This window comes from Colletotrichum truncatum (genome assembly GCF_014235925.2).
Source record: "Colletotrichum truncatum strain CMES1059 chromosome Unknown Contig_0001, whole genome shotgun sequence".
NCBI lineage: Eukaryota > Fungi > Ascomycota > Sordariomycetes > Glomerellales > Glomerellaceae > Colletotrichum > Colletotrichum truncatum.
In genome coordinates this window covers 8,515,709-8,532,200 of record NW_027222398.1, presented here as the reverse complement: position 1 = coordinate 8,532,200, position 16,492 = coordinate 8,515,709, and the positions used below count along the sequence as shown (strand labels likewise).

The following is a 16,492-nucleotide window of genomic DNA, read 5'->3' as shown; positions in this document are numbered from 1 at the left end:
AGCGAATTTACCCAACTACCGCATATAATAAGGTTTTGACCACCGATACATTGGATTCATTCAAGCTTACCCCTTCATTGTGAATTCCAGCTACGTCCAAAAACACAATTCCTGTGAACCAATGTCAACCACCCAGCTGGGACAAGTAAAAAGATGGTCGTACACTAAAACGCAGTGAGACAGACCTTCAATGACTCCTCTATGTGGTGGTTACAATTACAGCATTCAGCTGAAGTCCATGACGTATACTTTACTCAACGCGTGCGGGCGTCTTCGGGCCCCTCGGGATGGAAATCCTCATGAAAGCGCGCAGGCGCGTCTTATTTTTTCTCGTTCCAACTGGCAGCCTTTTTCTTTCTGTGTGTGTTTTCCCGGGAACCAAGGCAACTGAGGGACCAATTCTTTTTCTTTCTCTTTGCCGCCCTTCCATCCCAAGTTTCCGTCCTCGACTGATCCCAGGCGGCCAATGCCCGCAATAGCTCCACCATCGTCGTCTCATCTTCAGCTTCAGTTGAACTATTCGAAATTACACCCGCTAGGTGGGACGCCGCAGGCTAGGCTGTGTTCGGCTTAAGCTTTTCTGTCCTTCTTCTCTTCTTCTTCTTCTTCTTCTAGTGCCATGACAGCCTCATCTCCCACGGACCCCTTCGGCCAGGTTCTCAAGGATCTGGCCCTCATCGCTCTGAGTCTCTTCTTATTGCCCCTCGATACGGCTCTTCTGGCTTTGTGCTATGCGTATCAGCGCCTGCGCCCGGACCGGAAGGTCTCCGGCCCCGTCGCCGTAGGCCAGCAACAGCGCCGAACGGTCCTCGTGACCGGTGTCGGCATGACAAAGGGCCTGACCTTGGCACGGCTGTTCCACCAGGCCGGGCACCGTGTTGTCGGTGCCGACTTCTCTCCATGGGCGTGCGGCAGTAAGTCGCGTGCAATCGTCTCCTATCACGTCCTCCAGAGGCCAAGCCGCGGCGGCTCTGACCCCTACCTCGACTCCATTCTCAAGGTGATTCGGGAGGAAAAGGTAGATCTTTGGGTGAGCTGCTCCGGTGTGGGCTCCGCCATTGAAGACGGTATCGTCAAGGAGGTCGTCGAAGCACGCACGAAATGTAAGGCGGTGCAATTCGACGTCGCCCGCACACGCACCCTGCACGAGAAGGACTCGTTCATGGACCACACGCGGGACGCCGGATTGCGGGTGCCGGAGTCGTACCTCGTCACGAACCGCAACGACATGCTTTCCGCACTAGAAAATGCGTCGGGGTTGTCGTACAACCCGCCAGATTCATCCTCATCTTCACCCTCGGCTGGGAAAAAGGGGCCCAAACTCCCCAAACGCTTCATCGCCAAGTCGGTAGGTATGAATGACAGGGGCCGCGGCGACATGACGCTCCTCCCGCTGCCGACGGAGAAACAAACCTACGACTTCATTTATCGCCTGGAGTGGCTTGGTATGTCGGACAAGGAACCGTGGCTGCTACAGGAGTTCATCGACGGACAGGAGTTCTGCACGCACTCGCTCGTCGTGCGCGGCGAGGTTAGGGCCTTTGTGGCGTGCCGCTCCGCTGAGCTTCTGATGCACTACGTCGCGCTCCCGCCGGAGTCTTCGCTGTCGCAGGCGATGCTGGAGTTCACCAGGAAGCAGGCCGCGTCTTTTGGGACAGATTTTACGGGTCACTTGAGCTTCGATTTCTTGGTCAGCGATACAGACGTCGCCATGGCAAAGGTGAGCAGGCCGGAACAGCTTAAGCTGTATCCCATCGAGTGCAACCCCCGCGCGCACACGGCTGTTGCGTTGTTCGCGGACACGCCGGAGCTGGTGGACCAATACCTCGCCGTGCTCGACGACGGGTCACTGGCCGCAGAGGTTGTCACGCCGAAGCAGCCCTCCAAGTATTACTGGATCGGCCATGACCTGGTCACCCTGTTCCTTCTTCCCACTCTGCGGTTGCTTCTCTTGCGTGAATCGGTAGAAGGATACGTGCTCTCGGTGCGGAAGTTCGTCGAGCACGTGCTGTTCTGGAAAGACGGCACGTTCGAGGTTTGGGATCCGTTGCCGGCGTGGTGGTTGTATCACGCCTACTGGCCGATGACGTTCTGGGACGCCATGGTGAACTGGAGGAGCTGGAGCCGGATCAACGTCAGCACGCTCAAGGTGTTTGAGTGCGACTGAAGTCCCTACGCCGGGGATCGACGGGCCGATGGTGTGAACATGGCTGGCGGCTGACGGCTAAGAAAGTAATGGGACTAGATAGTGATGATGTGACAGCTTACGAGAATCCAATTCAACGCTTGACAAATTATGAAAAGATATCAAAATCGCATGGGAAATTCTGAGTGACTGGGTAGACTAGTGAATAACAAATGTTCGCTCAGGTCAACAATAAACCAGCGCATCAGTATCCCTAAAGCTTGCAAGAGCCTAGCTCAATGGATTGCTACGTATCGACGACAGCCTCAAGGTACCGAAACAACGCCTCCGCTGCAATGTACTTTTGACGGCATCAAAGGGCGTGGAAACGCTCTTCATAGTGTCTAATCAAACCATGATCTGCGCCCTTTGTCTGCACATCCAGGGCTTCGTTGATGGAATGCTGGACACTACGCGGAAGAAACTGGTGTTTCCGAGTCCCCATTCCGTGCGTTCCGGAGGTGTTCCGAATGGACCCTACGCCACCCTGACGCCCTCTACCGCGCGGTAGCATACATCCTGCCCAACCGCCTACCTATGGCGAAGCTCATCTGATATCCACCCTCCGAATTTCGGGGGTTAAATGAGTAATGGGTGGGTGGGGAAGAACGTGCAGGAAGGAAGATGCAACTTGGCTGCAAGAGCTAGTCCCGGTAGAGAAGCCTTTTTTGGAGGGGTTAAATCAATTGACTTCATCTCGAGTGAGAAGCAGAGCCGGACTCTTACTCACGCACTTTTGCTGGCAGAACAAAACAAAGGGTGCCACAAATAAAGAAGTAAATGTATATATAGTCTCTGCTCACCCGCTTATTTTCAACTTCAAACTGCGGCACCCGAGGACTCCGTCTAATTCAAGAAAAATATCACACAACCGGCTGCTGAACTGCTCGACACAATGGACTCTTCCGAATTCCGTGCCGCGGCCCAAGAGGTCGTGGAAGACAGTGAGCCTTCATACCCCCCTCCCTTTGACTATCAGCTTCAGTCAAGTCAAGAAGCCCTCAATAACAGTACTAACCAACCCTCCCCAGTCACAAAATACTACGACACAATCGCCTCCCAGGAGAAAGTTCTCCCCTCCGTAACCCCGGGCTACCTCCGCCCCCTCCTCCCGCCCTCCGCCCCGGAGGCACCGGAGTCATGGGCCGACATCCACGCCGACCTGCAATCCCACATCGTCCCGGGCATCACCCATTGGCAATCCCCTTCATTCCACGCCTTCTTCCCCTGCTCCTCCTCCTACCCGGCCATGCTCGCCGAGCTCTACTCCAACGCCTTCAACGGCGCCCACTTCAACTGGATCTGCTCCCCCGCCGTCACTGAGCTGGAGACCATCGTCCTCGACTGGCTCGCCCAGCTCTTGGCCCTCCCCGCGTGCTACCTTTCCACCGCCCCGACCCGCGGAGGCGGCGTCCTCCACGGAACCGCCTCCGAGGCCATCCTGACCGTCATGGTCGCCGCCCGAGACAAGTTCCTCCGCGAAGCAACCGCCCACCTCCCCGCGGACTCGGAGGAGAAGGAGGAGGAGACCTGGCGCCTGCGCTCCAAGCTCGTCGCGCTCGGCTCCGAGGCAGCCCACTCGTCCACCAAGAAGGCCGCCCAAGTCCTCGGCGTGCGTTTCGCCACCGTCCCGGCCCCGGCCTCCGCCGGCTACGCCATGTCCGGCCCCGCACTGCAATCCACCGTCGCCGCCCTCCGCGCCAAGGGCCTCGAGCCCTTCTACCTCACCGCCACCCTCGGCACCACCGACACCTGCGCCATCGACGACTTCCCCGGCATCCGCGACGTGCTCTCCGCGGACGGCGACGGCGACGACAAGATCTGGGTACACGTCGACGCGGCCTACGCCGGCTCCGCCCTCATGCTCCCGGAGAACCAGCACCACACGGCATCCTTCGAGGCCTTCCACTCCTTCAACGTGAACCCGCACAAGTGGATGCTCACAAACTTCGACTGCTCCGCCCTCTGGGTCCGCGACCGCGCGTGGCTCGTCGAGTCGCTGAGCATCAAGCCCGCCTACCTGCGCAACCAGTTCTCCGAGGCCGGCCTCGTCACGGACTACCGAGACTGGCAGATCCCGCTCGGCAGGCGCTTCAGGAGTCTGAAGCTGTGGTTCGTGCTGCGCGCCTACGGCGCCAGCGGCATCCGCGCGCACCTGACGAGGGGCATCAAGCAAGGCGAGAACTTCGCCGAGATGCTCCAGGGCCGCCCCGACCTGTTTGAGATCATCACGGGGCCCAGGTTCGCGCTGGTGGTGTTCGAGTGCGTCGGCAAACAGGGCGCGAGCAGGGAGGAGCGGAACAAGATCACCGAGGCCGTCTTGGAGGAGATCAACGGCAAGGGCGAGATTTACCTCACGCCCACGGTGCTTCACGGCACGTACGGTATTCGGTTGTGCACAGGTAGCAGTCAGGTTATTGAGGAGGTGCATGTTAAGAAGGCGTTCGACATTCTGGTCGCGGCGACCGAAAGGCAACTTGCTGGACAACAATAGAGATAGACGATGCCCCAAAGTTTAACAGATTTAGATGAGATAGATGATTGTATGTGATATTGCATATACCAACTCTACATTGCAGAAATGATATAAAAATAAAAATAAAATCATAACCGATGCAGATGCGATGAATCCCAGGTGTCCTTGGGCTAATTCGATGCTAACATACCCCGCTCCCTCTTCACGTGAAAACCTTCCATCTTTCCCATGTCTTTCATAATCGTACAATTTCATAAAATGGCAAATTTTTATTCTGTGATGCCGCTGATGCTAGTCGTAATTCTGTTTTTGTTTTTGGTCATGATCTCATGTGGTTGGGCGTGTTGAGTGGTGGTACAACCCGAACAATGTTATAGCCGGGAATTGAGTATTGATGATGTCGTCTTGTTATGTCTTCACCAGTTTGAGTACTCCCTCGATCGCGAAGCAGGGTTGCTCCGGCTGCGTCTATGGTCGTCATACCGCCGGCCGTATCCATAATCCCGATCAAACTGGTCGGCGGCACGGGCATATTCGCGATCGTAGTCGCGATCATAGTCACGGCCGCCCCTGGGCTCCAGCCCGCTGATCGACTCGGGTGCGCGAGCAGGCTCGCGGCTGTAGTCCCTCGCAGCTCGAATAGCCTCTCTTTCTTCGCGACTCCGATCCCAATAATCTCGGTCATCGTCGTAGTAGTAATCCCTATCATCCCGGTCGTATCCACGACCTCTCGTAGAGGCCCTCGTGGAGCCAGCCACACTCTGGTTGCTCCACCCAACCCGAGATCGGGAGTCCCGAGTCCGCTGCCGGCGTCTGTCATCATGTTTGCCTTCATCCTCGTGCTTCTCTTCGCATTTCCTGAGAGACTTGTCGATACCAAAAACTACAGTGGCGCCGATAAAGCCAAGAGCGATTGCCTGGCCCCAGTCGAAGCCACCGTTCTCTTTCTCCACGTTCTTCCGTGCCTTGCGGCTCTCGGGATCTGCTGTCCATGGTCGAGGGTCAGGCGGGAGGAGCTTGCCGGGCTTGACCATTTTGTTCCCTGTAAATAAGCTTATTTGTGGTGGCTTTTTTGTGTGTACGCGTCTAACAAAGGTTGAAGCTCGACGGCGTCGGTAAAGGTCTTTTTAGTGTAAAGGGGGGAGGGGGGGTTGTTTTGCTGTGCCGTAGGATGATGTATGGTTGCAAGTGGCTTTCCCCTTGTTCAGGAACGGATAGACATACGGTATGCCAAGGTATAAATCTGATGGTGGTATTGGCACTTGGAGCTTTGTCATAACACTCAAAAAAAACTCCGATGTGGATGGATGGCACCAGAATTATATTTCTCAAAGTCGCCTTGACATCCTCACCGCCGCTATCCCCTCCCCGCATCAATACTGGAGTAATTGGCATCAGATATGGCGACCGCCGGGGGTTTGGGAGTTCCCCCATTGGGTCCTTAGTGGAAGCTTGTCGTCATGCTGCTACGTGATGTCATCCCCGGTATCAAAAGCCCGCACCACCCCATCGCCAAGCCATTGACGTCAGGACCTCGATCTGGTCAAAGCTCCCAGCAAATCAACGTCCGATCGTTAATGGCCCTTTGCGGCTTTAGAACCAACTGCCAAAACAAAAGTGAGACCACATGCCACCCAACATGTCCATTGGGAATGTCGCATGTCTTGGATGCGCAGGTGAAGCAAGGATTCCCCTCGATTTGCCTTGGACCCTTGGTTTGCCAGCTCTGTTTAATGGCCTGCAGCTGGTGAAATGGCGCTGATTGACACGTCCTCACGGATTTCACGGAATGCTGGGAAATATATGCAGACGCAAGAGTGGTATCATTTCATCATCTTCGTATCGACGTCTATCGTATACTTGTCTCATCTACTAAATGCTCGCTCTTCTGGGCGCCATCGTCCTCCGCATCGCCTTCTTGGCTTCTGTTTCCTCCATCAGAGGCAAAACACCGTCATCTCTAAGCTTCTGTAAAAAGTCTTGTCCATACTTGTATCCCATCTGGTACAGCTCGTCAAATTTGCCAAAGTCGAGCGTTCCATAATCATCAATGGGGGGCCGCATGTAAAAGCAGCCAGGCATCATCTTGGCTCTTTCCAGGGCATCGACGCTAGACACGTAGGCCAGTCTAGCCTGAATCTCCGCCAGCGTTGGGGGATTGGGTGTCGCCGAGAACGGGTTCCACCTGTTCCAGAATGCCCACACTCCGGACAGCGAATCACCGTATGCCTGAGGGGTATCGTCGTCGAGGGCACCAACGTCCACTGCAAAGATGGTGTCCACTCCAAGTCTCTTCATATGGGAGACCGTCAGGTTGTCAATGTAACCACCATCTAGAAGCATGCTGCCCTCGTCACACAAGGGCGGAAGCAAACCAGCCAATGACATTGAGGCTCTAATGTACCTCCATGCGTATCCACTGGTGTGGTACTCAATACGACTCTTGCTGATATTTGTAGTGTTGCAGTAATACTCGAGCCAGAAATCTTCGATTTGGGTCTTTCCAAACGTCTTAAAGATACCCCGATTGAACTCATGTCCAGTCGTGTACGATGCCGTGGGGTAAGTAAGGTCAAGAGCAAACCGCCACATACTGGCCATTCGGCCTGAGAACTTCTTGGCAAGACCAAAAATGGGAACGACGTCGGCATGACGAGCGTAGAGAGCACCAATGAACGATCCAATAGAAGTTCCACCAACGACATCGATAGGAATACCGGCCTCCTCCATGGCCTGAATGATGCCAATTTGCGTGATGCCTCGAGCGCCACCACCGCCTAGGACTAGACCGACAGACTTGCCACAAAGACGCCTAGCGAGACGATGGAAATCGCCCTTGAAGGGTGCCTCGGGCGAATAGAAGGGACTGTGTCGGACTTTCCTAGATGTATACTTCTGGATCTCTGCTTGAATGATCTGAACTCTTTGTTTCAGCGTTGTGCTCGTCCTCTTGGAAGGCGGATGCACAGGCATGATGTTGGCGCCGAGGGGCATTTGCACATGATAGTGTCCACCGTTGATCCACATCCGATTCCGTAGCCACGCCCGGGTGAGGCCCGAAGGAGAGTACCGCTCGCCATGAAGAAGGACGAGAAGCTTCCTTGCGGTCGACTTCATTCCCAGCATGAACCTCTCGTACTCGCCGATCTCAGGCGATCCTTCTGCAAGGCCAACAAGAAGAATGCAGTCAGCTTGCGTGATGCAAGTCTGGGTCCACGGAGAATTGACGTTCGTATCTGATCATCATGGTTAGCGTCGTGCCTACGTCGCTTATCCAACAGCATAAGAAGAAAATGTGTCCATGTCAGGAAAAAATTAGAGTTAATGTTTGGCCTTCAGCGGTCTTGCCTCGGGAAACAGGTTTGTTCATCATAAAAGGACGAGTGTAAAAGAAAAATTAGAAAAGGGTGAAGCGCCTACCTGCGACGTATACCACAAGGCCATATTTCTCCTCCAAGTCAGCCAAGTATTGGGAAAGCTTAAGCTTGCCCATCTTGTTGAAGGCATGCTTGCCAAGGTGGTTCAAGATGGCAGACTGGTTGAGAGACGTCGCCCCATTTGCAGGGCCGACTTGAGCCAAAGCATTCATCAACCGGTTACCAAACTCAACGACAGGAACACCCGAGGTGACTGGCAGCACGGCAACAGTCCTCAAGTTCAACGATGAAGAACCTTTAGTGATTGATGTGGCACCACCAGCCTCCTTAGACATCAGCTGGGAAGGATCGTCAACCAAGTTTCGCATACGCGATGCAATGATCTTGGAGATCTTGATCGTGATATTAGGGTGCTCCTGTGCAAGACTGTTGAAGAGCGTGCGAGGGAACTTGACAAGCTCGGTCTGGCGAATGGCATGTAATGTTCCGGGCCGTACAGACTCGGTCAGGACTTCTAATTCGCCCACACTTTCACCTTGGCCAAACTCTGCGCGAACAGAGACACCGCCATCCTTCTTTTCTTGAACGAGGCGAAGTCTGCCATTGAGGACAATATGAATTGCTTCACTTTCGTCGCCTTCATGAAAAAGAACCTGACCAGCATCAACTTGCTCCCAGTCTAGAGCGAAGTCAATATGCATTATGAGACGCGGTAGAAGGCTCGTGAGTCGCTTAGCCATTGTGAGTAGGACAATGGGATAGCGATCAACAATTCTCTCAAGTGCTGACCTTGGCAGGAAACCAACATAAACATCGGTCTTGGCAACGACATCGATAAAAGACCTGTAGGATGACACTGTGCCGACGTACCCAGCAAGTCCACCGGGCTTGATCAGAGATACACTTCGGCGGACAGGCTGCTTCTTCTTCCCATCTCCTTCTTTGCCAGTACCAAAGAGATTGACCGGAGTCTGTGCGGGAGATCCATTCATGGCCAAGTAGTCCGTATGCAGTGAGTTTCTGCTGGATGAGTGCAGGATGTCGGCAGAGCTGTCTTCGTTGGTTGTACAAATATCGAGGAAACCATCGATGACATAGTACAGCCCAGGATTGCGCTCGCCTTGTTCAACCAAAACAGATCCCTTGGGGAAGAACACGATTTCAACATCATCCTTCATATCATTGGCCAGCAGATGAGCGTTGGGCGGCGTGTTCAATGTAAACCCTCCAGAGGTCAACGACTCCGTATCACCATCCCCAGAGGACTCAAAGGGTCCCATGAGACCGAACGCATTGTTGCCAAGGACAGTCCTCTGACGGCGCTGGTCGTAAGAAAATAGTCTAGGAGAACCCTCGACTGATTCTGCCTCACGCGAAACACTCCCACTACTGCCAAGCCCGATCGACTTAAACATGCACTCAAGGATAGATTGACGGAAAAGGTTGTCTTCGTCAAGCGACTCGCGGCCGTCAATCGATATACGAGAGTGCTTCTGAGTTGCAAAGGGGTTGAAGGACCTCTGGGCAAGAGGGCTGGCGCCTTCGTGGCGAAGAGCGTCGGTAACGTGATCAATATGGATATTGCTTGTACTAGGCTGTCGCTGACCACCACTGCGGGCATATTGAATGTTTGCCAGCAAATCGCCAGGACTTGGAGTGTGTGTAGAAGAACGTTCCCTGGGTGGTGCAATAGTTGTCGCAACCTGCGAGAATGACCTCTCTTTGGTACTCATAGAGTGGATCATTGCATCTTTTCGAAGGGTTGATGTAGATTTTCGACGACGATGGGCATTGGCATTGTGCAGGGCAATGCCTTTGCTCTCAAGTTCGCCGCCAACACGCTCGCGTTCCCGGTTGAACTTTTCTTTCAAACGCTCAAGCGCGTCACCACGAAGCATGTTGGGTAGCTGACATGTGGTAAAAGCAAGCATGTTCTTCTCAGTCTGCAAGACCTCCCCTGTAAGCCCAAGGTAGTTGTACGCAGTCGCAAGTGTGACTCGCTGAAAGCGTGAGAGAATGACTTGGACAATATGCGACGTTGCCTTAGGGTAAACCTTCGTCAACCGGCGAAATGCACTGGCTGGAATGATGGCAATCGTTGTGTCCACCGTCGCCCTAGCAATAATGTCAGGGTGGGCTGAGCCAGACGTCGCTCGGCTTTGAAGCGGTGGACGCTTAGGCTGACGAGCGCTGCCAGGCGTATCCAGAGATATAGGCGGAATGCGTGCGTGGGCAGGAGTAGGTGTGACAGACCGCTTTGGCGGCTCCTCAATTTTAACACCTGGTTTCTCGTCGCCGCTGTCAGGGTATTGCGCAGTCATGTGGAATGGAGTGGCAGGATCCGACGGCATGCGACGAAACTCGGGGTTGTGCGGAAAGGGAGAGCCCCTCAGCCCGGCGCTGCCCGCAGTGGGCTCTGGAGTGTCATCCTCGGTTGACCAGAGGTTAACGTCTTCGGTAAACAAAGACATGATGGAGAACAGGGACGACATGGGAGCTCCATTGCGAACTTCGGTAAGCAGCTGGTATCTCTGCTGTCCAGCGGGTGGGATGTCATCCTCCTCTGCTGCGTAGCTAGACTCGCCTCCGAAGCTCTCACACGGGTCGGGTCCCAGGCCTCTGGCATTTCGGCCAGACTTGACAAAGATCTCCACAAGACCGTCAACGACAATGCAAAATCCCTTCTCCTCTTCCAGGTTGAAGGTCTCACCAGCGATGAGCTTTCGAGTTTGCATGCTACGGGTCAACTCGTGGAAAACCTGTCTTTCCAGGTAACCAAAGATCTTGATGGCACTGAGAAATTCGTCCAGGTAGCTGGACAGACCCGCCTTTTTTCCCTCCTCATGAGTGTCGGGGAACAGGTCAACATCTGGCTCCTTCCTCTGGGGCTCTGGGGGGAGTCGAGAGTACATGTTGAGGATGCGGTATCGCACCACCCAGCTAACGGCCGATATGATGGCAACCATGATAACCATTCTGGGCCAAGTCAGCAAAAACAGAATCGAATAATAATGGGTTCTGGGAGCGCGTACAATGTGGTAGCGTTCATCGTCACCGTCCAACTGGTCGAAAACAAAGTAAAGAGCAGTGTTGGGATGGTGATGGTGACGATGCGTATGGCCCAGTATAGGATGGAGGAGATCAGGGACAGGATGGCAAGAATCAACCGGCCAAAGAACCCCAACCAGCTGGACGAGCCCTGGGCGGCGACGACCTCCTGCGCCCGCGTAAAAGCAGATGGAAGCACCTCAGGGGAGGTGTTCATCGTGGCCGACACGCTCTCAGAGAGCGCGTGTGCGGCGCCCGAAATGTCTGACGACATGGCTGCTGAGTTTGCGGCTACTGCTGCTGCTGCTGCGATTTTGGATGGTACAACGAGTGTTGTTGCTGCAGCATAGTGCAAGCGAGAAAGACAGATCACATGGTTGAGCGCGTACCCGCGGCTAGCAGGGCGCGAGCAAGGGAGGAGAGGATTTAAACCGGTTGTGGTGGCTGAGACGAGACTCGAGCCAAAGAGGTGGTTGGAGAAAAATAGAAGAGAAGAGAAAAAAGAGCTTGTGGGGTGCGAGCTTTGAAGAAGCTTGGAAGGTCGAGGAACTCGGGTCGGGGACGGGCGGTCAAGCGATTGTGCCGCCCCACGCCGCTAAAAAGCCCAGCGCGACTTGGTGTGGCATGTGACGCTAAGCCTTCTGAAGTGCCTGCGCCCAGTGGATGTACCGGGCTGCTTGTGTAATACTGCATGGAGGGGCACAGGTAGTAGGCTGAGAAACTTCGCCTTCGAAAGATCACGTTCGACTGCCGCTGGTAATCCTCGGCACCCCAATTGTTCTCAATAGGTTTTGGAGTTTTAAACTGTTACCTACTTGGGTTGTCACCACTCAAAAATCCGCCAAAATGCCCTTCGCGCAGCTTGTCCTGGGCAGTCCGGGTGCTGGAAAGAGCACCTACTGTGATGGCAGTAAGCTATCCTTACTCCCAATGCATACTCTGTAGCCCTCGGGACTAATAGAACACGTATAGTGCACCAGTTCATGGGCGCAATCGGACGCGCATGCTCTGTAGTAAACCTAGATCCCGCAAACGACCATACCAACTATCCAAAGGCCCTTGACATTCGCGACCTGGTTAAGCTGGAAGATATTATGGCTAGTGACAGACTAGGACCTAATGGAGGCATTCTCTACGCCCTGGAGGAGCTCGAACACAATATGGAATGGTTCGAGGAGGGTCTCAAGGAACTGGGCGACGATTACATCCTGTTCGATTGCCCCGGCCAGGTCGAGCTCTACACACATCACAACTCGCTGAGAAACATCTTCTTTAAGCTGCAAAAGCTTGGATTCAGGGTCAGTACCACAGGATCAGAACTCCTAAAAAGTTCTCATGCTAATTCTGCCTTAGTTTGTCGTCGTACACCTGTCCGACTCCTTCTGCCTTACGCAGCCGTCGCTGTATATTTCCAACCTGCTCCTGGCCCTCCGTGCCATGCTCCAGATGGACATGCCACACATCAATGTCCTAACGAAAATCGACAAAGTCGCCACATACGATTCCTTGCCCTTCAACCTCGAATACTACACCGACGTCGATGATTTGTCATATCTTATGCCTTACTTGGAAGAAGAGTCGCCGGTGATGCGCAACGAGAAGTTTGGCCGACTGAATGAGGCCGTCGCAAACATGATTGAGAGTTACGGACTGGTCCGGTTCGAGGTGCTAGCAGTCGAGGATAAGAAGAGCATGATGCATCTTCTCCGAGTTATTGATCGAGCGGGTGGATACGTTTTTGGAGGCGCAGAGGGTGCCAACGATACCGTATGGCAGGTCGCTATGCGCAACGAGTCGTCGATGATGGATGTCCGAGACATCCAAGAGCGTTGGGTTGACCGCAAGGCCGAGTACGACGAGCTCGAGAGGAAAGAGTGGGAGGAGCAGGCCAAATTGCGAGAGGAGCAAGATCCCAACGCAGGCCAGCCGGATCAGGCCATGGAAGACTACGATCCAGACTTTGGTGATATGACGGTGCCGGCAGATAGTGGCGTTAAAGTAGTGCGCAAGAACAAATGATACCCCTTCAGCCGTCTTCTTCATCCATTTCTTCGTCGGAAACGTCTGATGCGTCGAACATTATAGCATCTTCGGCTTGGGTCTTGGCCTCCGAGAACATGGGTAAGGCACCACTAGCAACTGCAACAGAGTCTTTGGCAGCAAGGACCAGTTGTCTCGCTTGTCTAATAGCCTCTTCCTCTGCCTTCCGGATGGTACCGCTGACTCGAATAACTCTAAACATGCATGGTTTGCCGTCCCCATTCCGAAGGGGAACGCGGTCCATGAAAGTGAGGGCGGCCCAAACAAGGCGATAATGCGCTCTCTTCACTTTCAATATGAAAGTTGAGGTTGCTGGAGAAAGATATTTGACTATCCAATATCGTTAGCTGATTCAGAGTAAAAATCTTGAAGGTCTTGGACTCACCAGATAAGTTCCCTTCTATAGCTCCAGAGCCGTAATCGCCAAATAATGTAGCGACTTCACCTCGTATCGCCTTCAGTAGAGACTGAGGTGTGAGCTGCCCCGTAGTGGGTTGATGCATGACCACAAAGTCCGGAACATTAGTTGCCTGTTGTTTTGACGCGTCGGGTGGATATACTATATTTACAAGAATATACCTTTCTTTAATTCGGACCATCTTGACTGTGAAATGCCTGTTGTTCTCGTAAGATCGTGATTGACTGACCGCGGAAGTTGACTGAAAAAGTTCAAGTCGCGGTACGTACTCGCGCGGCATCCCCTGCACTAAGAGGGGCAGTTCAAAGGTGGGTCCAAACGGGATGGCGCTGACTAAGGTGGGGGAAGCTTCACCCAGAGCTCCTTGGGAAGCTCACGACGTCACCAGCTAGTTTGTCAGATAAGTTAATAACTCAAACATCTTAATAGTGTGATTGTGAATGATCTTAACACCTGGAAGAACAGTGTTTCTTTTATAAATCTTTAGAAAACCTCTCCGTGGCGCTAGGATCGCTCACCTTGTTCATCATGACTGATACCCCTCTCAAGGTAGCTATCCTTATCGTCTCGACGACGGCTTCGAAGGATCCTTCGACAGATAAGTCTGAGCTTGTCTTAAAAGACGTTATTGAACGGGAAGGGGGAGGCAACTGGATAGTATCCGACAGCAAGATTGTGCAAGATCATGTTCCGCAGATCCAGCGCCAGATCATGCTGTGGGCAGATGTTGGGCCAGAAGACGGAGTCAACTTGATCCTCACCACAGGCGGTACTGGCTTCGCTGTATCAGACAGCACTCCGGAGGTATGCTTAATGATCTTTTTTTTACATATGATATGCTAAGTTAGCTCAAAGGCTGTCGGCGCTCTCCTTCACAAACCTGCGCCTGGTCTTGTCCACGGGATGCTCGCCGCCTCGCTTGCAGTCACTCCATGTAAGAAAACAGCTCCTGGCCAAGGAACTCCGCTAACAGATATAGTTGCCATGATGTCCAGACCAGTAGCAGGCGTCAGAAACAACACAGTCATTGTTACATTGCCAGGCTCTCCCAAGGGAGCAAAGGAGAATCTTCAAGCCATTCTGAAGACGTTGCCTCATGCCTGCGTCCAAGCTGCCGGGGCTGACTCTAGAGCACTCCACCAAGGCGGCGTGAAGAAGCTTGAGTCCGACGCTGGCATCGGTGGTCAGGGTGCAACCTCGGCAGCTGCACCCAAGCCTCAGAAAGAACATCACCACTCCCACGCCCATGCCCACAGCCATGACCATAAGCATGGCCACGGCCACAGTCATGGACATGGACATGGAGGGCTTGTAAGACACACTAAGCCTGAAGACAACCCGTTGTCGAATGATCCGAGCTTGGGCCCCTCTCGCAGGTACAGAGAATCGCCTTACCCTATGCTGGAAGTAGATGATGCTCTGCGACTCATAAATGACTTTACCCCTGACGCTGAAATTGTCACATCAAAGGTCAACGTGAACGTTGTGAACTCAGTTCTAGCAGAGGATGTTACTGCCAGAGAAAGCGTACCCGCATTCCGCGCAAGCATAGTCGATGGATACGCCGTCGTCGTGCCAAAGGATGGCAACATGAAGGGCGTCTTCCCCGTCACCGCTGTATCTCACGCTGCTCCAGGTGAAGCCAAGACCTTGAAGGAAGGAGAGATCGCCAGAATTACAACTGGAGCTCCGCTACCCCCGGGAGCTACTTCCGTTATTATGGTGGAGGACACTATTCTCAAGTCCAAGACCGACGACGACAAAGAAGAGAAGGAAGTTGAAATCTTAGCTGAGGGTGTCAAGCCTGGCGAAAACATCAGGGAGGTTGGCAGCGACATACAAGAAGGTAGCGTCATCCTCAAGAAGGGCGAGCAAATCTCTGGTGTTGGCGGCGAGATTGGCCTTCTGGCAGCTGTTGGTGTCGCTGAGGTCAAGACCTACAAGCGGCCTGTCGTTGGCATACTCTCTACAGGCGACGAAATCATTGAGCCGGACAGGCCTGGCGGTCTGCGTCTGGGCGAAGTTAGAGACACTAACCGCATCACGCTCATGTCTGCCGCCCGGCAGTGGGGTTTCGAGGTCATCGACCTTGGTATTGCTCGCGACAAGCCGGGCTCTCTGGAGGAAAACCTGCGCGAAGGGCTGCGCCGTAGCGACCTGCTTATTACCACGGGCGGTGTCTCAATGGGTGAGCTTGACCTTCTCAAGCCTACCATCGAGCGCTCCCTAGGCGGGACGATCCACTTCGGCCGTGTGGCCATGAAGCCAGGCAAGCCGACTACCTTCGCCACCGTGCCAGTCAAGACGACGCTTGGCGACCGCGTCACTAAGACCGTCTTCTCCCTGCCAGGTAACCCGGCTTCGGCTTTGGTTACTTTCCACCTTTTCGTCCTACCAGCGCTCCACAAGCTCTCCGGAATTGTGCCAGCGGGTCTGCCCAAGGTCCCCGCGACGCTGGCTCATGATTTCTCCCTGGACAAGGTGCGGCCGGAATACCATCGTGCGATTGTGACGGTTGGTAAGGACGGCGTCCTGTCTGCCAGTAGCACCGGTGGCCAGAGAAGCTCCAAGGTCGGAAGTCTGCGGTCTGCTAATGCACTGCTTGCATTGCCAAAGGGACCAGAGCCCTTGAAGAAGGGAACCAAGGTCGAGGCTTTACTTATGGGTGACGTGCGGGTGGAGTACTAAGCAAGCCCGGTTACGAAGTTATGTGTAGTAAATGAGACAATTTGTGTAGCGATACATACAAAGAAGCCACTGCAACTAGCCTTGAAAATGCCTTACTCGCGCAGAAATCACTTCGATGAGGAGCTATAATACGTTGGTAGTATACAATACAAGATATCCTCGCCCTGCCTTTATGCCATTAACGCCAGCCCAAGTAGCCTTGGTGTAATGCAGTGCTCCACTGTACATCTTTCGAATTCGACATCCCTAATGTCATTTGT

The 16,492-nt window shown here is 53.8% G+C and overlaps 7 protein-coding genes across 7 annotated transcripts; 4 read left to right on the top strand and 3 right to left on the bottom strand.

Annotated features, from left to right (window-relative positions):
- Window positions 1-619: 619 nt before the first annotated feature.
- Window positions 620-2,167, top strand: CTRU02_202353 (uncharacterized protein; the record flags this gene model as incomplete). The annotated part of the gene is made up of 1 exon (XM_036719760.1): window positions 620-2,167. One exon carries the CDS (start codon window positions 620-622, stop codon window positions 2,165-2,167), a length of 1,548 nt encoding a protein of 515 aa, XP_036588462.1.
- Window positions 2,168-3,080: 913 nt separating this feature from the next.
- CTRU02_202352 (aromatic-l-amino-acid decarboxylase) lies at window positions 3,081-4,679 on the top strand (the record flags this gene model as incomplete). Its single annotated transcript, XM_036719759.1, has 2 exons — window positions 3,081-3,129; window positions 3,217-4,679. The coding sequence occupies 2 exons, from the start codon at window positions 3,081-3,083 to the stop codon at window positions 4,677-4,679; spliced, it is 1,512 nt and encodes a 503-aa protein (XP_036588461.1).
- A 398-nt stretch (window positions 4,680-5,077) lies between these two features.
- CTRU02_202351 (uncharacterized protein) lies at window positions 5,078-5,695 on the bottom strand (the record flags this gene model as incomplete). The annotated part of the gene is made up of 1 exon (XM_036719758.1): window positions 5,078-5,695. One exon carries the CDS (start codon window positions 5,693-5,695, stop codon window positions 5,078-5,080), a length of 618 nt encoding a protein of 205 aa, XP_036588460.1.
- An 838-nt stretch (window positions 5,696-6,533) lies between these two features.
- Window positions 6,534-11,360, bottom strand: CTRU02_202350 (patatin-like serine; the record flags this gene model as incomplete). The annotated part of the gene is made up of 3 exons (XM_036719757.1): window positions 6,534-7,897; window positions 8,082-11,014; window positions 11,071-11,360. 3 exons carry the CDS (start codon window positions 11,358-11,360, stop codon window positions 6,534-6,536), a joined length of 4,587 nt encoding a protein of 1,528 aa, XP_036588459.1.
- Window positions 11,361-11,932: 572 nt separating this feature from the next.
- On the top strand, window positions 11,933-13,105 carry CTRU02_202349 (ATP binding protein; the record flags this gene model as incomplete). The annotated part of the gene is made up of 3 exons (XM_036719756.1): window positions 11,933-11,996; window positions 12,059-12,384; window positions 12,440-13,105. The coding sequence occupies 3 exons, from the start codon at window positions 11,933-11,935 to the stop codon at window positions 13,103-13,105; spliced, it is 1,056 nt and encodes a 351-aa protein (XP_036588458.1).
- A 7-nt stretch (window positions 13,106-13,112) lies between these two features.
- Window positions 13,113-13,725, bottom strand: CTRU02_202348 (rpp14 family protein; the record flags this gene model as incomplete). Its single annotated transcript, XM_036719755.1, has 2 exons — window positions 13,113-13,456; window positions 13,512-13,725. 2 exons carry the CDS (start codon window positions 13,723-13,725, stop codon window positions 13,113-13,115), a joined length of 558 nt encoding a protein of 185 aa, XP_036588457.1.
- Window positions 13,726-14,072: 347 nt separating this feature from the next.
- CTRU02_202347 (molybdenum cofactor biosynthesis protein) lies at window positions 14,073-16,232 on the top strand (the record flags this gene model as incomplete). Its single annotated transcript, XM_070204025.1, has 2 exons — window positions 14,073-14,348; window positions 14,400-16,232. The coding sequence occupies 2 exons, from the start codon at window positions 14,073-14,075 to the stop codon at window positions 16,230-16,232; spliced, it is 2,109 nt and encodes a 702-aa protein (XP_070062607.1).
- Window positions 16,233-16,492: the final 260 nt, after the last annotated feature.